The sequence below is a fragment of the Pimephales promelas genome, chromosome 22 (genome assembly GCF_988280905.1).
Source record: "Pimephales promelas chromosome 22, fPimPro1.hap1.1, whole genome shotgun sequence".
In the NCBI taxonomy this organism is placed as follows: domain Eukaryota; kingdom Metazoa; phylum Chordata; class Actinopteri; order Cypriniformes; family Leuciscidae; genus Pimephales; species Pimephales promelas.
The window spans coordinates 26,409,507-26,432,297 of record NC_142790.1 but is presented as its reverse complement, the minus strand read 5'-3'; the positions used below and the strand labels follow the sequence as shown (position 1 = coordinate 26,432,297).

General features: G+C 33.9%; 1 protein-coding gene across 13 annotated transcripts in view; it reads left to right on the top strand.

Moving 5' to 3' along the window:
• The window catches only part of sntg1 (syntrophin, gamma 1), a 109,116-nt gene extending 86,535 nt beyond the window's left edge, over positions 1-22,581 (top strand). For 12 of the 13 annotated variants that reach the window (XM_089125980.1, XM_089125982.1, XM_089125981.1 and 9 more), the window contains 16 exons: positions 1,716-1,850; positions 5,498-5,554; positions 5,635-5,692; positions 5,771-5,814; positions 6,543-6,584; positions 6,767-6,902; positions 6,995-7,077; positions 7,924-8,054; positions 8,477-8,606; positions 11,149-11,187; positions 11,685-11,801; positions 14,946-15,017; positions 16,271-16,423; positions 17,895-17,987; positions 18,753-18,863; positions 19,211-22,581. In XM_089125980.1, the coding sequence (XP_088982106.1) occupies positions 1,716-1,850; positions 5,498-5,554; positions 5,635-5,692; positions 5,771-5,814; positions 6,543-6,584; positions 6,767-6,902; positions 6,995-7,077; positions 7,924-8,054; positions 8,477-8,606; positions 11,149-11,187; positions 11,685-11,801; positions 14,946-15,017; positions 16,271-16,423; positions 17,895-17,987; positions 18,753-18,863; positions 19,211-19,393 (1,584 nt within the window). In that variant the 3' untranslated portion in view covers positions 19,394-22,581. The remainder of the gene's footprint in view (positions 1-1,715; positions 1,851-5,497; positions 5,555-5,634; positions 5,693-5,770; positions 5,815-6,542; positions 6,585-6,766; positions 6,903-6,994; positions 7,078-7,923; positions 8,055-8,476; positions 8,607-11,148; positions 11,188-11,684; positions 11,802-14,945; positions 15,018-16,270; positions 16,424-17,894; positions 17,988-18,752; positions 18,864-19,210) is intronic. The other variant, XM_089125984.1, reaches the window with a different exon arrangement.
• The last annotated feature ends 210 nt before the right edge of the window (positions 22,582-22,791 follow it).

Genomic DNA, 22,791 nt, shown 5'->3' with positions numbered 1-22,791 from the left:
GAAACGGATTGCTTTTCACAGTCTTGCTAAATCTGATTGGATTTCATTGGATATGCACAAAAATCAGTTTGGACTGACAATCTGAATGAGGCTTAAATAAATAATGATGTGATTTGAATTGTTCAGTTTATCAGGTATGAAATGATACACGTTACACGTAAAGCAAGGCTTGGTTTAGCAGTGAAACTTTTATTGGCCACCATGAAGTAGATGTGCAAAAGGCACTTAAGATAATGATGTTACACTAATAATTGAGTTTGTGGGTGTCCCTGAAGCTATGGGTGCTCGGGTTATGTCTCGGGTTGAAGACTAACAGGTTTTTAATATGAAACAAAACAGAAAGCAGAATATTTGTATGCGTCATTTTTAATCAAGCTGTAATTTTGTCAGAATTATGCAGAAAGTGTGAAAAGATATTTTAATTGTGTGTATTTATAGGATACACACTATGAAACAAGACAACTTTCGACCATTTAATTGTCAAAAATGTCATTTTCACTATTCCCCTGTTCATGTATATTTGCAGTGTTGACATTTTAGTGGACAACTTAACAAGTGACAGTGTGAAAACTAAGAGATAATTTCTAACAATATTTTACTTTAAGCTTTTATGTGTAATGCACGTTATAATGCATTACACACATATATGATATATGTGTATATATGATATTGTTTGTCATGTGTTTTAATGCATTATACTTTATAAATGTGTACAATTAATAGATAAGTACCTATGTATTATAACTGTAGTTACAACTATTCATGAGATCATACAATGCATTACAAGGTGCATTACAAGGCATTATGAATAAATTATAAATACTTTTATAATGAATTATATAAAAAGGCTCATTTTAACATTTGTGGAATATCCTCGGAAGTGTTGCTAGTATCCGATTTTGCAGTGTTTCTGAATATCAAATTTGTCGATACAATGTAAAGTATTTGCTTTGGTTCTTGTTTTAAATGTTTTTCCTTGTTCAAGCAGAATGTGGTGGTTGGTCAGTGCGGGATTTGTCCCGCCCCTCCTCCACTGTGATTGGACGGCGGGGTAAAGGGGAATACTTAAGGGAAGCACCCATAATTGAAGTGCTATTTAAAAACTGTTAAAGTGCTCCCATTTAAGCTTGCTTTATCTGTTTCACTTTAAATGATTACTGTAGGGCAAGAACGTTTCATTGCTCAAAATTGCGTCTTTCAAGGCAGTTTGGTGTTAAAGGGCTTACATTGCCTTATACTGTAGCTGCATGACTCTTATGTAATTTTCTCAAGCATTTATCTACAGAAGTAAAGGCCGTGTGTTAAATGCTGAATAAATGTGGACCCGATAGGCTGTATTTAAGCCTCTGACAGGCAGTCTGTCAAGTTACAATATATTCAAGAGCATCTGGTCTTCATTATCCATTTGTTGGAGACATTTTGTCACATATTCAAAAAGCTTCATCAGTCATTATGACATTGTGTGGTGTGAAGATGTTTAATCCTCCATCAGATAACTGATGAAGCCGCTTGGACGAGAGGCAAAACATCTTCAAGAAATGAATAACCAAGTCCAGATGGTCTAGCAATGATTTTCCTCCCTGATATTCAGTTTTCAGTTGTATCTCTGGCAAACAACTGCCCTCGCTATTTATCATGCGATCAATTTCATGGCTAATTAACGTCATGTTTTCAAGTGAGGATTACAGATGTTTGTGTGACTTTGGCTGTTTCAGACAAAGACTGGGATTTATTTGCTTCAAGATGGTAGCGAGGAGCCTTTCAATATCCGTCTGCACCTGGCCAAAGACATTCTCACCATTCAAGAGCAAGACGTCATCTGTGTGTCTGGAGAACCGTTCTACTCAAGTGTGAGTTCAACTATCCACACTAAACCAGATTGATCCAGTCCTGGAAAATACAAGATGTGATCAAAGCTGTGACGTGAAACAGCTGTTCAACACATTCGGTTGTCGTTCGCATGTCAGGGACTGCATCTTCTACACTGCAAGAAAGTGTTTAGTTAGATACCCTCAAAATGTTCTCAATGTGATAACACGACCATAACTGTTTTTATTCGAGTCAAAAATATTCAATTGGAATTTAAATTGGCTACGTACGCAATTTTTTAGATTATGACATAAAAATTCCACATAGATTCATTAACATTTTATTTATTACTGCAAGCAAATTCATTACTAAAAATGTATATTATTGCATATTATTAAAAATAAAATATAAATAATATAAAAACTATTTTAGATTATGAAGAATATACAATGTTTGTGTACATATGTATAGAGATAGATAGATAGATAGATAGATAGATAGATAGATAGATAGATAGATAGATAGATAGATAGATAGATAGATAGATAGATAGATAGATAGATAGATAGATAGATACATTGATAGATACATTGATAGATAGATGGATGGATGGATGGATGGATGGATGGATAGATAGATAGATACATAGAGACATACACAGATACATACATACATACATAGAAACATACATAGAGGCATTGATACATAGATATACAATATGTTTATGTGTACTTATCTATAGATATATACGTTTATGTAGAAGATAGATAGATAGATAGATAGATAGATACATTGATAGATAGATAGATAGATAGATACATAGAGACATACACAGATACATACATACATACATAGAAACATACATAGAGGCATTGATACATAGATATACAATATCAATCAATCAATCAACTTTTATTTATAAAGCACAATAAAAACAACAGTAGTTGAACATTGTGCTGTACAAAAGAAATAAAATATCGTAAAAAAAGCAAGACTGACCGCAAAACTAATGTGAAAAGGAGGGGGGGGGTGTTTACATCGAAACCACCAATTTGACCATTCAACATTCAATCAAGGACACTTGTAGGCCAGTGAAAACAGGTAGGTTTTTAACTTAGATTTAAAAACAGACTCAGTGGATATTAATCTTAAAGATACAGGAAGACTATTCCATAGTTTTGGACCAACAACAGAAAAAGCACGGTCCCCTCTCGTCTTCAGCCTTGATCTTGGAACCATCAACAATCTTTGTTGAGATGACCTCAGTGATCTAGTACAGTCATTTAGTTTCAAAAGATCAGACAGATAGCTTGGAGCTAAATTGTTCATGGCTTTAAAAACAAAAAGCAAAATTTTAAATTCTATTCTATGACAAACTGGTAGCCAGTGCAACGAACGCAGTATTGGGGTGACATGATCAAACTTCCTTGTGCCAGTCAAAAGTCTGGCTGCTGCATTTTGGACCATCTGAAGACGACTAATATTGGACTGGCTCATTCCAATATAAAGAGAATTACAATAGTCAAGTCTAGATGAAATGAACAAATGAATCACTCTCTCAAACTCTGCAAATGTCAAAAAGCTCTTTGCCTTAGATAATAGTCTTAGTTGAAAGAAACTAGATTTAACTACGGCACTTATCTGTTTGTCAAATTTAAGAGCAGAATCAAAAATAAGACCCAAGTTTGTCACTGAGGGTTTAACATAGGGGACCAAAACTCCCAGGTCAGCATTTGGACCAATAGAGACTCCTGGGGTACTAAAAATGATAGCTTCAGTTTTGCTTTCGTTCAAGTGCAAAAAATTTGAGGAAAACCAGGATTTCACATCAGACACACACGCTGATAATAAGCTTAATCCCTTTTTATCGTTTTTCAATATGTTTATGTGTACTTATGTATAGATATATACGTTTATGTAGAATTTAGATAGATAGACCATAGATAGATAGATTCATTGATAGATAGATAGACGGATAGATACATAGATAGATACATAGAGACATACACAGATACATAGATACATACACACATACATAGAAACATACATAGAGGCATTGATACATAGATATACAATATGTTTATGTGTACATATGTATAGATATATATGTTTATGTAGAATTTAGATAGATAGATAGATAGATAGATCGATAGATAGATAGATAGATAGATAGATAGATAGATAGATAGATAGATAGATAGATAGATAGATAGATAGATAGATAGATAGATAGATAGATGGATAGATAGATACATAGAGACATACACAGATACATACATACATACATAGAAACATACATAGAGGCATTGATACATAGATATACAATATGTTTATGTGTACATATGTATAGATATATATGTTTATGTAGAATTTAGATAGATAGATAGATAGATAGATAGATAGATAGATAGATAGATAGATAGATACATTGATAGATAGATAGATAGATAGATAGATAGATAGATAGATACATTGATAGATAGATAAATAGATAGATACATAGAGACATACACAGATACATACATACATACATAGAAACATACATAGAGGCATTGATACATAGATATACAATATGTTTATGTGTACTTATGTATAGATATATACGTTTATGTAGAATTTAGATAGATAGACCATAGATAGATAGATTCATTGATAGATAGATAGACGGATAGATACATAGATAGATACATAGAGACATACACAGATACATAGATACATACACACATACATAGAAACATACATAGAGGCATTGATACATAGATATACAATATGTTTATGTGTACATATGTATAGATATATATGTTTATGTAGAATTTAGATAGATAGATATATAGATAGATAGATAGATAGATAGATAGATAGATAGATAGATAGATAGATAGATAGATAGATAGATAGATAGATAGATGGATGGATAGATAGATACATAGAGACATACATACATACATAGAAACATACATAGAGGCATTGATACATAGATATACAATATGTTTATGTGTACATATGTATAGATATATATGTTTATGTAGAATTTAGATAGATAGATAGATAGATAGATAGATACATTGATAGATAGATAAATAGATAGATACATAGAGACATACACAGATACATAGAGACATTCATAGATACATACATACATACATACATAGAGGCATTGATACATAGATATACAATATGTTTATGTGTACATATGTATAGATATATACGTTTATGTAGAATTTAGATAGATAGATAGATAAATAGATAGATAGATATCACAATATCGTGCAGTATGAATAGAAAAACTTTGAGACAGTCATTCTTCAGCTCCTTAGTTAACCTTTTGCCTTTGGTTTTAACTTTATTGTCTGTAGTAGAATGAAATTTTGTCGGGCATTTGCAGCAGAGTCTTTTGACCATTGTGTGCTGCGTCTCTCACTGTCACGGCAGTAGACAGCAGGTTTTACACGGTTTAAACTGATAGATCATGTTGTATTCACTGCCCTTTAATTAAGTTACTGGCATTGTTGGCATGGTGCCGTTTTTCCCCTTGGGAAATCAACATGAAAAGGAGGCAATTAAAAATAATTAAGTACCTTCTCAGTTTCATGGACCAAATTGAAGTGAAAGGTAAACCACCTTTCTTCCCCAACATACACAACACGGAGTGGCATGAAAGTGACGTGTTTTCTTTGATTCTTTACAGGAGAGAACAGTGACGATCCGTCGGCAGACGATCGGAGGGTTTGGTTTGAGCATCAAGGTGATTGTGCAGATCCTCACAGCTTTCACTCGCAGTTTTTGCGAGACTTTGACAGTCTTTGTGTCATGATTTTTTCATAGGGTGGTGCTGAACACAAGATCCCTGTTGTGATCTCTAAAATATCAAAAGAACAGAAGGGTAAGCTGTTTATTTGCTCTTCTCCTTTAGTACTCAAAAATAACAAGTTGTTTATTGGTTTATGCTTTTGTTTTGCAGCGGAACTTTCTGGACTTTTGTTTATCGGGGACGGAATTCTCCAGGTACGCACAAATACACTAATGTGTTCGTAAGATTAAGATGCTTTCTATGTTAAGGACCCTTTAAAACTCCCACAATGTTTTAATGTAATTCACTGAATTTCAGCCAGCGGATGTTTAGGGAGCATCTTTCTTTTTTGATGGAAATTGGAGTTGTCGTTTCATAGCAATGTTATTTCAATTATATATTCGTTTTGAATTATGTATGTATTTTTCTGAACATGAAGGCCCTGTTTTAGACGTGGGAATTCTTCATAATGGCCATAGTATTCTCATAACAATTTCATTTTACATAGACTACCCTTAAAATTAATGAAGTCCTTGGTCGTGGATGTGGATGTACTCCATTATTAAGCATCACTACTGTTCAAATGTTTGGGATCTTTTGAACTTTCTATTCATCAGAAAATCCTGAAAAAAAATCTATCACGGTTTCCACAACAAATATGAAGCAGCACAACTGTTTTCATCATCGATAATAATAATAAATGTTTCTTGAGCACCAAATCAACATATTAGAAAGATTTCTGAAGGATCATGTGACCCTGAAGACTGGAGAATTCAGCTTTGATCACTCATTTTTAAATATATTACAATATTACATTTTATTTCCTGTATTTTTGATCAAATATATGCAGCCTTGAAAATCTTACCGACCAAAACTTTTAAATGGTAATCTGAATCTATTGATAACTCGCTCTTCATCACTCTTTTACTTGTATTGTCATTAGATAAACGGCATTAATGTGAGGAGTTATCGCCATGAAGAAGTGGTATGTTTCATCTTTTTTGCATAATAATGCATTTCAGATAGCACAGAAAGGATACTTCTAGCACTATGTTCAATCTTTTAACAAAACTGTGTGTGTATTTTCGACTCACCCTTTAAAAGCTTGACTAATTAATTCTCATCCATTGTAATGAAAGAATAAGCGAGTGTGTTTCCCATCCTCAGGTGCAGGTTCTGCGAAACGCAGGTGAGGAAGTGACTCTGACTGTGTCTTTCCTGAAGAGGACGCCTGCGTTTCTGAAACTGCCGCTGTGTGAAGACTGCTCATGTACGTCTGTGTTTGGACACGCAGCATTCACCGGTTAATACAGAACTTACACGTGGCAAAGTCTTCAAAGTGACATTTACGATGAAATAACGTCGTTTTATAACCTGTTTATTCTCTTTTTTCAGGTATACCAAGTGATCAGAGCAGTGGAACCTCGTCTCCGTTGTGTGACAGTGGCCTGCATCTGAACTACCATCCCAACAACACGGTGAACACCTAAAAACACTACACACTCATCTGACGACTGTCTGAGATTGGCTCAAGTTTGATAGTGTGCATTTGTGACACTTTAGGCACTTTAAACCCTTATAGTTTAATGTTTAAAAGCAAAGAAATTAAGATAGGCATAAATATTTGTCATTGTACTAAATTGTTATAATTTTTATTTTACTGGACTATAGTATTACAATAGTAATACATTTCTATTTAGTACATTTTTCTATGTCCTCTATCTATCCGTCCGTCTGTCCGTCCGTCCGTTTGAGAAATCTGTTGTAAACGAGAGAGAAGCTTTAAGGTTTTCTTAGTTTTAGCCAATATAGTTGCACTTATTTAAAAAGCAAAGAAATTAAGACATAAATATTAGTAGTCATTTTACCAAATTATTATTTTTATTATTGTCACTTTTATTATTAAATATTATTTTTTTTTATTTTGCATATAATAATAGTATTATTGCAATAGTAATACATTTATATTTTTTATTTAAAAATATATATAATTTAAATAATAATAAACAATTTTTTTTAATTAATACTAAATATTAATTGTATTATTGCATAGTCAAATTTAATCCATCCATCCGTCCATCCGTCTGTCTGAGTTTTGGTCAAGATTGTGAATTTGTGAATCATTTTATAAATCGTTTGTCAACAAAAGCTTTAACGTTTGGAAGCAAAGAAATGAAGACTGCCATAAATATGAATATATATATTTTGTTTTATTATTTATTAAAAAATAATATTTGTTAATTTTTTATTAATATATTTACATTTAAGCAAATTATTATTAATATTATGGTTATTTATCTGAGCATCTGATCTACCCGTGGCAGGACACGTTGTCGTGCTCGTCTTGGCCGATGTCTCCGGGGTTGCGCTGGGAGAAGAGATGGGTGGATCTTCGACTCATCCCTCTATTGCACGCGCGTCTGTCCCAGTACGTCCCAGGTACTGACATTTGCAGGTGAGCTGAGCAAGAACCACACAAGAAATCTGTGTATTGTTTGCTTATACTTTGTCTCTGGCTTTTGTAGAGTTTCAGTGCCTGATGTGATGTGTTTTCTTTAATCTAGTGATTCAGTTTGGATTCTAGTCTCACAGGATTTCCCCTAAATTAGTTTTTTTTAAGGGTTATATTAATTCACAGCCATTCCCAAATGAACCGCATTAGACCTTTAATATCAAATGCAAACTTTGATGAGGTTAAGCTATTTGAAATGAGACCTTTTTGCGCATCAAGTGGGACGTAATTGAAAACTCTCAAATTAGATTGAATTAAATTGCTTTGAATTAAACAAATTGAAAAAGGAGAATTAGATATTAGTTTGCTATTTTTGCATGTTGTGGAATGTCTCTTGAGTGTGCGTATTTTTTTTATTTCTTCAGGCAAAATGCGTTTCAAGTGGTTGCTGTGGATGGGGTGTGCAGCGGGGTCATTCAGTGCCCCAGTACGGACGAATGCACCGACTGGCTGCAAGCACTCGCTACTAACACTTCTGCCCTCACCAAGCACAACGTGAGTACACCGCAGATTGCTTAGGCAAATGCAAGCTTCCTTTGTGTCTCATAATGTGAGTGACCAAAGAATAGTGTATATCCTAAAGACTGAAATCACAGTAAAACTTTGTAATCAAAGTAAAAAAATGTCATCCTAGAATTCAATAAAAAGTTTCAGGATTTTGAATTCAAAACAAGAAAAGTTGATCATGTTTATTCTTACCGTTCAAAAGTTCGGGTTCTGTTAGATTTTTTTTTAGTCTCACTCATCAAGAATAACAGTCGTATTGTGAAATATTATTGCAATTCATAAGAACTGTAATTTATTCCTGAATTTTCAGCATCATTACTCCAGTCTTCAGTGTCACATGATCCTCCTTGTCAAATGACGTCACGCAGTTCGTTCTTCTAGTTCGCTTGAAGTACATCAGGGCTTTTATTATGCTTTAGTGTCTCTGGAGAGCAAGCAGTAGAGTGTACCGAACCTAAATCAACTGAACACACAACGATAAACTACATTAATGCTCAGTGATGGAGGTGACTCATAAATTTTAATTTTCTCCAGGCAGGTCATGTGTTGTAATCCCCTCATTGCAGTAGAATTAAGGCCTTAAAATGGCATTTCCCGCACAATGAAGGATTTCACTCTTAATTACTAGGGAACGCAGAGTGTGCCTCGTGGCACAGATCATTCACTTTTGAGCATCCCCGTGCAAAAATCAATCTTGCGTTCATTATTTTGAGTGTGTTTAGCATTTGCCAAAAAAAATCCTCTCAAAGAAGATGAGTTTGCTCCTCACGACAATGTGTTTTAGCGTTAACTTTGGATTATCCTACAGAGGGACCATCTGGATGAGCTTTCAGTCCATTTCCTGCGAGGAAGATAAAGCCTCATTCCACATTCAAATGGAACTATTAGAGTCATTTGTGAGGCAGCGGTGACTGGCCGGGGTTACGTGGGTAATGAAGCTAGTAAGAATGTTAATGTTGAATAAAGCTTCACGGCGGCAGCGACTCTCTACTGGGCTCTGGACACACTAGTACCTTGGTTGGTCTGAAACTCACAAGATTTACGGTGTTCTTTTATCTGCTACTTGAATAATTGAGCTGAGACACGGTAAAGGTCATACGGTGATCACCACAGCGCTTTATTTTATATCTGTGAAGCAGATTGCCGTATTTCGTTGGCCTTTTGTTATGATTTATGATTGAGATGTCTAGAAAATCTCCTTGCAGTCAGGAAGCAGAGGTTGTTGCTAGGGAGTGACGTATGATCTTCGATTTAAAAGGATTCATAAAACGTTGATATTAAAGGGGTCATGCAGTTTCGTTTTGTGGATTATTTTCATCCCTAAAGTGCGTTTATACTTAGTGTTTCTTGTTTTAGGTAGATTTATGATACAGTAAATTATTTGCGATGTTCCTTATCTGTAAGTCACTTTGGATAAAAATGAAATGAATTGAAAAATGTAAATCTAAAAAAAACTACATTTGTTTGGCATTGGTGGAACAAAGAAAGTAGTGCTGCCATGAACTCACAGCTTTTCCACAGATTTCATGGCCAAAAATGTACAGGCCTTTATATTATATATTATTCTAAGTATGAAAATATATTTAAAGGTATATAGATATAATAAAAAAATGATAATAATATACAGAACATTTAAAATATATTTGCTTATTTTCAATTTCAATATAAATATAAAATAATAATTTCAATAGATATTTAAAAAGATATACATTAAATCTATTAAATATATATTATAAATATTTAAAAATATATTTAAAGGTATATATATATATATATATATATATATATTAGTATATCGTTTTTATAATATGTTAATATAAATATATTTTTTACAATCTTATCTGTTAATTCTTGTAGTACATACATCATCTTTATATATTTAATATATTTAAAAGTATATATATATATATATATATATACACACACTTTTAAATATATATATATATATATATATATATATATATATATATACTTTTAAATATATATATATATATATATATATATATATAGGGCTGTGCAATGATTAATCTTATCCAAAATAAAAGTTTGTGTTTACATAATATATGTGTGTGTAGTGTGTATAATTATTTTTTATATATAAATACACACATGCATGTATACATTTAAATATTTGCATGTATATACTGTATATATATATTTATACATCATTTATATTAAATATATATATATATATCAATATTTTATATATTAATAACACATTTTTCTTAAATATATACATGCATGTGTCTGAATTTTTATATACAAAATAATCATGATTAACCGTTATATATATATATATATATATATATTATATTTCAGTATATCTTTTAATATATTTTAACAATATAATCTGTTAATTCTTATAGTGCACGCATAATCTTTAAATACATATTTTTTTTATAATAAATATAACTATTTTACAGGTCTACACATTTTATATAATATCTAAACGTATTTATTTCAGTATGTATTTTTACCTAAACAAACACATTTCCAAAAAGTCTGTTCAATCTTTCTAATTGTATTGCAGGTGAAGAAGATCAACAGAAACTTCCCGGTGAACCAGCAGGTGAGAGAACTGAATCTGAATGCGTGAGAAGGTGCGAATTGGACCTTAAAAGAGTGACAGAAAGCCTGCAGAGATCCAGATAAAGCCCTGAAAGAGCGAGTGGCTCAAGCGCACTAGAATGAAGCCCCACGATGATGTTTTCTGACAAGAAGCAGTGTTGTTCTTGCGCTGTGACGCACGTCCCCTGCAGAAAGCCAAGAGTCGAGTTCACAGGGCCCATCGCCTGATGCCGTGCTCCTCAAACCGACGTGGCATCACACAGACTGACAGAGACTTGCTCACAGTGTTTGATTTTAGAGCATGACCTCTCATGCAGGAGTGTCGTGACATTTTAAATGATCTCGGCGCTTTGAATTGGGCTTCATTGTTTGACAAATGTTCGATTTGATGAATGTGGAGTTTCTTCCTGAATATTCTGTGCAGACTAATTACTTGGAACGTCTTAGTTCTTCCGTCTCCTATTTGACACGTTCTTTTTGTGTTTTTCTGTCTTTTAGATCGTATATATGGGCTGGGTAGATGAGAAAGAACAAGATTCTGTTCAGGACCGAATGTACACACCAAAGTTTCTTGCCTTGAGGGGTTCGTCTCTCTTCAAATTCTCCGCACCTCCAGTGAGTTCTTCTGCATGCTTTACTGCATCAAGAGCCTTTCAGTTTCAGTCGCTGACTTTTATATGATTTTATATTTAGCGTAGCTCGCAATATTTGTTCTACTTGGGGCAACATTGGCTGAAAGAAATGGTGAGGATTATGAAAGCACTTCAGACTCTTGTTATAACTTTTCCTGAGTTGTTCAGTTGTTAGCAGTTCATTACACTGAAGAATTGTTAAAGGAATACTTGACCCAAAAAATGCAAATTCGGTTATTATTTCTTCCCTCCTTTCATTACTAATACTACAATTGAAATCCCATATATATATATATATATATATTAGTGCTGTCAAATCGATTGTAATTAATCGCATCACACATTATATTAATCGCATGCAAAATAAAAGTTTGTGTGTATAATATATGTGTGTTCTGTGTATAATTATTTTGTATATAAAAATTCACACACATGCATGTATATATTTAAGAAAAATGAGTTATTAATATAGAAAATATTTATATATATATATTTAATATAAATTATGTATAAATATATACAGTACATGCAAATATTTCTTAAATATATACATGCATGTGTGTGTATTTATATATATACAAAATAATTATACACACTACACACACATATATTATGTAAACACAAACTTTTATTTTTGGATTCGTTAATCGTGATTAATCGTTGCCCAGCCCTATTGATTAATCGATTTGACAGCACTAATATATATATATATATATATAAACTAATACAAATGAGAGAAGCACATAACAAAATTACTGAAACTGAAATTACCGGTAAAATGTAAACTATTTACTATTTTAAAAGATGAATGAATGCAATAATATTATATAAATATAACATGGGATGAAATTAGGATGAGTACATAATGACAGATGAACAGTTCTTTAAAGAATTGCCCATTTTCACTCCACATTATTTGCTTCAGTTATTATCGACTTTATGAAATCCATTATTCTGTCCAGCCGCAGTCTAAATCACCTAACCTGATGCTCTAACACCTCCATTCAATAAAGCCAAATCTCTGTACACAATCAGCAATTAACTTAAACGCCTTCATCATAATTCTGGGAAATAATTTGGGCTAAAACATGCATGATAATCTGAGAAGTGTCTCATTAATGGAGATAACACTGATGACTCCCCCTGTATTTCACATCAGATGGTTCAGTCCTGAATGAAATGAGGAATCGCTGTAGTTGCTGCTTGTACATGTTGCCACTTAATTAATTTATCCTGACGAGATCGAGACATCAAAGAGCTTCATCCAATCTGCCATTAATCGTAATTTGAAGGTGGAGTGGGAGGAAGATCAGAAGTTTGGATGTGGAAACTATTATGGGATACGCAGATGGAGAGGACTTACAGCGCTCAGCAGTTTGTACAAAGGCTCTTTCGGGTTATTTCAGCTTGTTCAGATGTTCTCCGCTCAGGGCAATAAACACTTGACATGATGCTTTTGAGGAAGCATTGGGTAGAAAGTTCGATTTCAAAGCATTTTTGGCATGAAAAGAGTTCAGGTGCACAAATCTAATTTTGGTTAAGATAGTTTCGAATGTTCGTTGACCTCCGACATGAAATAAACAGTGTTCTGAACCCACATTTCTGAGTAACACAGGACAATCAAGTGGAAGAAATGACTTGATATTAGCAACTGGGAATTTAGTGGATTGTCAAAAGTGTCTCTATATGTCACTAGGTTGTAATTGAAAGGCATTTCATAATTTATTTTATTGGCAGTTACATTGTCGAATAAACAAGATCAAAAAAATGTGAAAAGAAACAAAAAAGGGTTTATTATTACATTTATTTATTAAAATAATTATATTTATCCAAAACTATTATTTATTAAAAATGATTTATTTATTTAAAAAAATATATTAAAAAAAAAAACAAGCATTTATTATGCATGACTTCATCACCAGAAATATATTAAGTGTAAAGGTTAGTATTGTTATTGTTATCGTTATTTTTTTGCTTTTCAAAATCATTGCTTTTACATGTATTTATTAATTTATTACATTTATTTATTTTATTCAATAATAGAGTTTTCTGACCTAAACATGCACAAAAACTCACAAAAATTTGCACACGCGTCAGAACTGGTGAAAATTTACATCTGACTGATATGCGTTTCAGAATGGGTGGTGTAAAATGGCTCGATAGTGCCACCCATGAAGGTTCAACGGAGTGCGCCTCCTGTTACATTTCACGTACGTGTACGAAATTCAGTGCATACTTGTAATGGCCCAATACCTACAAAAAAGTCTCTTGGAGCGTATCCCTAAACACAACAGGAAGTCAGCCATTTTGAACTTCCTCTTAGATGTTTGTGCAGTTTTTGGCATTTTCAGGCCTCATACTTTAATGAACTCCTCCTACAGTTTTAATTAGATAATATTGTTTTCTTGGACAAACAATAAATAACATGCCCTGATGAATCATACACAGTAAGACCGAGAGTGTGTGTGTGGGTGTGTGTGTGTGTGTGTGTGTGTGTGTGTGTGTGGGTGGCCTGGTAAACCATACATTATGGGGACATGAAGATTGCACTATTCAAAATCCTTGTCCTTATGGGGACATTTGTTGGTCTTCATGAGGAAAACAGCTTATAAATTATAATAAGTGATGTTTTTTGGAAATGTAAAAATGCTGAAACTGTCTAGGATGGGTAGGTTTAGGGGTAGGGTTAGTTTAAGTGAAAGAAAATACACTTTGTACAGTATAAAAATCTTTATGTCTACGGAAAGTCCCCATAAAACATGAGAACACAACGTGTGTGTGTGTGTGTGTGTGTGTGTGTGTTTGTCTGTTTTTGACTGGTGTTCTGACATTTGAAAACTCTGCTCTGAGCCTCTTGAGTCTGAAGAAAACACTCGTGAATTCTCTGTTCCATCATGATCATCTTCACTGGCCTTCGGGTATTAGAGGTTACTGCAGATGCTCAGCGTGAGTCATTCTCCTTCACGAGATCTCAGGGGGGTTTCACTCTTTCGTCGGCGAGCAGGACTTTGTTTATTTCATGTAGCATTTGAATCATCCCTTCGGGGACACAGTGAGTTCTCTGACTGAGCCGAATAATGAACTGTGTGTGACTTCTGGAGACTGACAGCAATCTAAACCCCTCCAGGTCACCACCTGGGACTGGACCAGAGCCGAGAAGAGCTTCTCCGTCTACGAGATCATGTTCAAGATACTGAAGGTACAAGCTGAAGTTTCTCACTCTAGAACTGACACTGGCCTTACAAATGAATACTGTGATGATATCAGATATTTAATAGGTGATAAATCCGTGCCCCATCCTCCTGTAGGTTCTTGTTCTGTGGTTATTTATTGAGTTATAACAAAGTCCCTTTGGTAACGCTTCCTTTTACAGTCCAGTTACCCATGTAAATACTATGTGCTTATTTTAGTAACTACAATTAATGGGTAATAACTAGTACTAACCCTTAACCTACCCCTGTTCCATGTACTTACCTTATATTAGCCAGTACTTTCTAGGTAAGTACACTGTAAGTACACTTTAAGGCAAGTCATCTCACTTGGCGGCCATCTTTGAAACGCCTCGGGCAGCTATTTTAGTCATGCAAGTACCTCCTATTTTTTGAATGGGGAAACGTCAAATTCTCCAAAGCTGTTCACCAAGCTTACGATAAAAAAATTACCAGTGAAATTTAACGATTTCCAAATTTTTGTTTCTAAACAATCAAATCATGACAAAAAAAATGCATTTTTCAGGCTGGACCAGCCAATGCTAATGTGTGGTCATACATGTGGTCTATATATTAGTGGGGTAATGTAGGGAATAGTGAATAGGGGCAATATATAGGGGGCAATTTTGGACACAGCCCGTGACAACCAAGGAAACAAGACTGAAATGAAAATCAAAATAAGAGTCCTTGAACAGAGTAAACCGAACTAGCCGTGACAGCACAACTTGGCTTTTGTTCTTTAGTTTAGTATTAGTTATTTTTATTTCACAAATGAGAAAAAGGGTAGCACCACCAGTGACAATAGTAACCTTGGATGTACATTTCCTCAACTTTTTATATTTTCAAAATACAAGTTTTGACACCAGTGACAAGAAATCAAGGGACAATATATATATTTAAATTAATTATAATACAAATTCCTTATTTTGTTTAGATTTTTGCATGCTAGTGAAAGTTCAAACATAAGCAGAATAGCTTAAATAGCATAATGTTATTCTTATTATTTGCATTTAACATCACACATGAATATGCTTTTATTTTGGAACAAATAGAAAACTCAACAAAACAAAAACTACATTTACAGCATTGCACATTTGTTAGATCTCACACTTTTTTAAATGAATATATATATATATATATATATACACTATTTGAAATCTCTTTCATGTCTAAAATACATTAAAAAAACGAAATGTATAATGTTATCTATGCTTCACCATTCTAAACAAATTGCTTATTTTAGGACATTGAGCTGGTGGACAAACGAAAGCACTGCTTCAGTGTTCAGACGGACTCTGGAGAGGACATCTTCTTTAGCGTGGAGCTGGAATGTGAGCTGCTTCTGTGGGAGAAAGCCTTTCAGATGGCCACGTTCTTCGAAGTGGAACGAATACAGGTACTGAACCTTCCTTAAGGTAGCGCGATCTAAACTTAATTGTGTTTTCCTCCGACGGACTAAATGGCAATTTCAGTGGTGAAGTTGTGTCTCTATCTTCTTGGCACGGTAAACAGACAGAGCTGAGATCAGATCGAGGCGAATTAAACTGCACCTGCCAGACAATGTTGGCTGCCATCTGAACAACGCAATCTCTGAGTGATTGAGGCCTTGCCAAAGAGAGAATAAGTGTGATTTGCTAATCAGTACTAGAAGGAAACACATTGTTCAAAAACGCACCATAAAAACATCTTTTGTTAGGAGACATTAATATAATATAATCCTGGGTTTAACTTTGGTTGTTTTGCCCCTGTCCATGATCCAAACTTTCATACGAAAATATGAAAATCCACCATAAAAAATTTGAATAACATTTTTGAAAACGATACAATGTGTAAAACATTTAAAATATTTAAACTTTTCAGTTTTAATGCGTGAAATATATATATTGTAAATAAAAAGTTTGAGATGAATTTAAAGGCATAATGTATGAAGAAAAAAATAGGACTTATGAACCTAGTTTCAAAAGACTTTTGCCATAGTTTCCAATTAACCTGTAATTGTGTCAAAATTATGCAGTGTTAAAAGTGTGAAACAGTAGAATTTTTTTTATAATTGCTAATTATATTTAGGTTTAATTTAGTTCTAGTTTCGATTTATTTCTAGTCAACCTAAACTTGTTTTAATTTATAGTCAAGGCAACATTTCAGATTTTCGTTTAGTTTAAGTTTTTCAATTAATGTTTATATTTTATTATATTTAAGCTTTATTTCAGTAAACATAAATGTTTTACTTATAGTAAGAACCATGGTGTGAAAGTATTATTTAATTATGTGGACATAAAATGTTATCTGTAAAATTAACCTTGCTTGCAATTTCTTTCCAAAAAATATCCCAGAATACTTGATTTCTTACAATAAATAATTAGTGGAAATTCTATTTAGCTTCTGTAATTCATGTATATACACTGTTGGACATTGTAAGTAGACAAATTAAACAAGTGTGAATAGTCTTTTAATAAGTCCACTGGATCAAATGTGTCCATAGTTGAAGAAACACACACTGATCCATGTAGGATCCAATTACTATGTATATTTCAAATTCATTACATTATATGCAAGTATGGCATTTACAGTCCTGTAGCACTGAAGCAAATCTATATTCCATATTCTAGCAACAATAGCAGGACCATTTCACATTCATGGAAAACAAGGTGGCACAAATAAAATCGTTGCCAATTTGTCCCAGTAAACCAAACTAACGCAGACACCGTGCCTCGTGCCAAAAAAAACAACACCGCTTGTTTATTTTTCTCCCAAAATAATTATGTACGACACTTATCATCCTAATTAGACATTTAGGAGATTGAGATGTTTGTGTTTGCCAGTCTGCCTCGTGTCTGATTAACAATGCCAAGCATCTCCTGTTTCAGTGTAAAACATACGCTTGCATTGTGGACAGTCATCTCATGGGACTCACCATAGATTTCAGTATGGGCTTCGTGTGCTTCGATGCCGCGTCAAAGGTGAGACAGGAACCTCAAGTGTGCATTTCTGGGTGTCTTGGTGTCTTATTTTAACATCAAGTTCTCATTACATCAATATTTAATCAATATTTATTGTGCAGTTTTGTGTGGAAGCCATTGTGTTATTTTAAAAGGATTTTTACTGTTTAAAAGTTTTCACTTTATAATAATCAGAAATGTTTCTTGAGCAGAAAATCTGCATATTAGAGTGATTTCTGAAGGGTCATGTGACCCTGAAGACTGGAGTAACGATGCTGAAAATTCAGCTTTGATCACAGGAATAAATTACATTTTACAGTATATTCATATAGAAAACAGATCTTTTAAATTGTAATAATATTTCACAATATTACTGCTTTTACTGTAATTTAATCACACGAATGCAGCCTCGTGAGCATAAAAACGTTGAAAAACATTTAGAAAATCGTACCAACCCCACACATTTGAACGGTTGCTATTTAGTTTGTTAAATAAGGTCATGCATATAAAGTCACATCTTTATGATTGGACGTCCTTATTTTTCAACTAAAAAAAACATGCAAAATTCACTTTATAAGTAGGATTTATGTGATGGAACAAAACATCCAAGTCTCTTCAAGTCATGTTCACAACAGACTTTATTTTAATTAAAAAAAACATGAGGGAAACATGTAAGCTAGATAAAATCCAGTCAAAAAAACAAAACAATAAACAACAACAGTTTAATGAACAGTATGAAAATGTAAAAAAAGTTATTAATATGCATAATTGAAACCCTCATTACAGGCAGTGCTGTGGAGATACAAGTTCTCTCAGCTTAAAGGATCATCAGATGATGGAAAGAGTAAAATCAAATTCCTGTTCCAGAATCAAGACACAAAACTTATTGAAGCAAAGGTAAGTTTACTTTTCGCTTTTGTTTTTGTTTTTGGCTTCATATTCGGTTTATGAAAGCATTAGCATTTTCACATAGCACATAGGGAGGGATATCATACACTTATGGTAACCTCATTTCTTTGGGAACTTTTCGAAACGTCATAATCTTGCAAGTGCAAAAGAAATAGCTGAAGGAAGCAGATAAAAATAAAGTGCGTTGATATGAATTATTGTTTGATTATTTCCCGCCTGTGGGCTGTAAGTATAAGCACTTTCATGCACCGAGTTTGATCTGATTCCTGCTTGAGGCTGCCTCCTTTTCTCCAGCAAACCTTCATTATCATTTTTTTCCCCCCTGATGCTTCCAGGAACTGGAGTTCTCCAACCTCTTCGCGGTTCTCCACTGCATCCACGCGTTCTTCGCCGCCAAAGTGGCCTGTTTGGATCCCATGTTCGTGAGCAGCCGAAACGCCACCATGACCCCTGTGGTGTCCACGACCTCCACCTTAACCGCCCCACCACAGATATCCAAGATCAAATACACCAGCTGACAGACTCCAGTGACGGATGCTTTCCTTCCATACAGTGAACAGGTAGGAGGAGAGGAACTAACCCTGACAAACAATTGACACACAGTGGAAGTCCACTTTCAATTGGACAATTCACTACGTAACATCGAAACCCTCGCTATGTTCTCCGGATGGGAAACTCAGACATTTTAGCATTGTGTTTCCTGTTGAAGATGTTCTTGGATCGCTTTCAGCTGCTAGAAAGTTGGACTCCTCCCCTTTGATATCGAGCCATATCTGTTTGCATTCAAATGATATGAACACTTCTTTGTGTGTACTTTTAAAATATTATTAAATCTGGTAAGCGATTGGAAGGATTGATAGGTTTTGTGAAACTGCCATGACGTTCTTGATTTTTTTCAAAATAGTAATTTAGTTAACCACCCAGACAGCAACATCGTGCAATCCACGTGTGCCAGATGTGGGCCGGATCTGGGCCGACACTGTTGTGTTCTGGGCAGAGTAATAAATAATTAAATTTACAGTAATAAACACATTTTCTGAATGTTGGTTTGATATCTACAGAATCCCACACATGACATGCGGACAAAAAAGATATATATATATATCCTGGCAGCGAATTAAGAAATTTATTCGCACAAATTAAGAAATCGTTCCCTCATTTTAGTACACTTTGGCCATGTTTAATTAATTAATTCCCTTGTTTTAATTTACCTAAAATAAGTAAATGAATTATTACAACTTAGTAAAACAAAGGGACGATTTATTGTATCCTGCGCACGATTTACTTAAAACGAAGAAGCGAATTCGTAAAACGTGCTGATATAATAGCAAGTCGTGAGAATTCGAGGATTGTTAAAGGAGTAGTTCACTTTTAAAAAACTTTTGCTGATAATTTACTCACCCCCATGTCATCCAAGATGTCCATGTCATTCTTTCTTCAGTCGAAAAGAAATTAAGGTTTTTGATGAAAACATTCCAGGATTTTCTCCATATAATGGACTTAAATGGGTACCAAACGGTTCATGGTTCAAATGACAGTTTCAGTGCAAACTGTTCAAAGGGCTTTAAATGACACCAGACTGTGAATAAGGGTCTTATCAAGTGAAAAGATCAAAAATATATAACAAATTTTATAAGCGCAAATGCTCGCCTTGCTCTGTTCTGTGTGACTCTCCTGTTCGAACTCGTTCATCAAAATGAACAAATCTTTTTTTGAGTCATTTCGTTCTTTTTGTTCGTTGAATGAACCAAATGACTCGAATAAAGATTCGTTCATTTTAATGAACGAGTTCGAACAGGAGAGTCATGAACGCGCATCACAAAACAGAGCAAGGCGAGCATTTGAGCTTATAAAACTTAAACTTTTTTATTTATTTTTGAAATGAGCGATCGTTTCACTTGATAAGACCCTTATTCATCGTCTGGAATCGTTTAAAGCCCTTTGAAGCTGCACAGAAACTCTCATTTGGACCTTGAACCGTTTGGTACCCATTGAAGTTCATTATATGGAGAAAATCCTGGAATGTTTTCATCAAAAACCTTAATTTCTTTTCGACTGAAGAAAGAATGACATGGACAAGCTTGGATGACATGGGGGTGAGTAAATTATCAGCAAAAGTTTTTTTTGAAGTGAACTACTCCTTTAATTCGTGGCCACAATATACATTTTTTTCCCCTGCATGTCATGTGCGGGCTCTGTAGATATATCCAATATTGGCAAAGCATAACCTGTTATCCAGGTTGAAAATGTTAGTTTTTTTAATCCAAACAAATCAGCATAAATCGAGCATCAATTCTCACAATGTTTAAATTTGTAGAAAAACTCAATGCTATTAAATGGACGCCCGTCTGACTGCCTAGAGAAACAGACTGGAGAAAGTGGCATAATGTAATTATTTTCATATTGTACCTATTTTGATACTTTATTAAAGCTTCAATCATGTATCTGAAGATAAGCTGGAATTGACATGACTGATGCACATTTGAACTTTCTCAAGGGAAGGACATACTTGCTAATAAAGGGAACGCTTGACTTTATTTTTTTTTTATTATTGTTATCCAATATCTAAAAGATATATTAGTGCACAAACTGGTCATTTTTGCAGTCAAAATAAATCTACCTGTTAATCTAATAAAGTCAACATGAAATTAAAACTGACCTGATTTACGTTTTCCTGTGCATGATCCATCAGATTGTTCTTGCTTTTGTCTTTATATGTTGGTTATCTAGTCATCTGTCATCTAGACTGTGTGGGCTGTTAGTTCAAATGTTGTAGATAAATCCTCCATTTTATGTAATGCAGCCTAAAATCTTGCCAATATCAACTCTTTCCCCGCCAGCATGTTTTCAAAATCATTTTTAAGATCATTTTTGATCATTTTCACAAAATGTACCGGTACATGGCGCCCAGAATATAACGCATATAACAGTGAAAACAATGTCAATGGCGGACAACCATTGTCTAATATATAACGAAGGTTTATGTCAATGGCAGGGAAAGAGTTAAAACACACTAAACACTGGTTAACATTGATGTTTATAAAGGTTATTGCAGAAAACAATTGAATCAATTCTGTAATACGCATTTTCCACTAATCCTGATTCACTTTTAGGGTTATGTTTATGGTTTCATGTTGACTTTAATAATAATTTCTCTTTAAGGCTGCTATGATTTAACGCATGCTAGAATCACAAACTGACATGTCGGAATAAGATATGTGTTATCTAGCATTATGGCCAAAGCTTTAAATTCAACTTTAGACATTTACTCATGTTAAAGTACTGTAGGTAATTGTACTAAAAAATACAAGACCTCCGTCAACTACCAACTTAATTGGGCTCAAAAACATTAAATAACAGCCCACAATGTGTCTTCCCCCCCAACCTTTGTAATATTCCCGCCAAAAAATGTAACCCTTTATTGGCCACCATGCTGCCACCACAAAGTTAATGTAGGACCCCAGAGATGGAATAATAAATGTGGTTTTACCGAGAAGCACTTTTGCGCCATAAAATCAATCTTGTCCTAACCCTGATTTTTGTCCTGATGTTGAGCGTTTAGTCTATGCAAAAGAGAGATTTGTGATTTACCCCAAGCTAGGATGTCTTTGGATAAAGATGGGACTGGAAAAGCATTCTTTTATTTTTTAGCAAACTATGATTTGTTTTAATAAAGATGTATAGTTAATAAAGATTTTATAATGTGTGACCTTGTCTGATCTCAATTATTTTTTGTTTGTGTGTTCTGAGGTTTGTGTGTTTACAAATTTCGTCACCAGTAGCGCACTATACACACGCTGCCCAATTAAAAAAATATATATATATACAGTATATACACTCACCTAAAGGATTATTAGGAACACCTGTTCAATTTCTCATTAATGCAATTATCTAATCAACCAATCACATGGCAGTT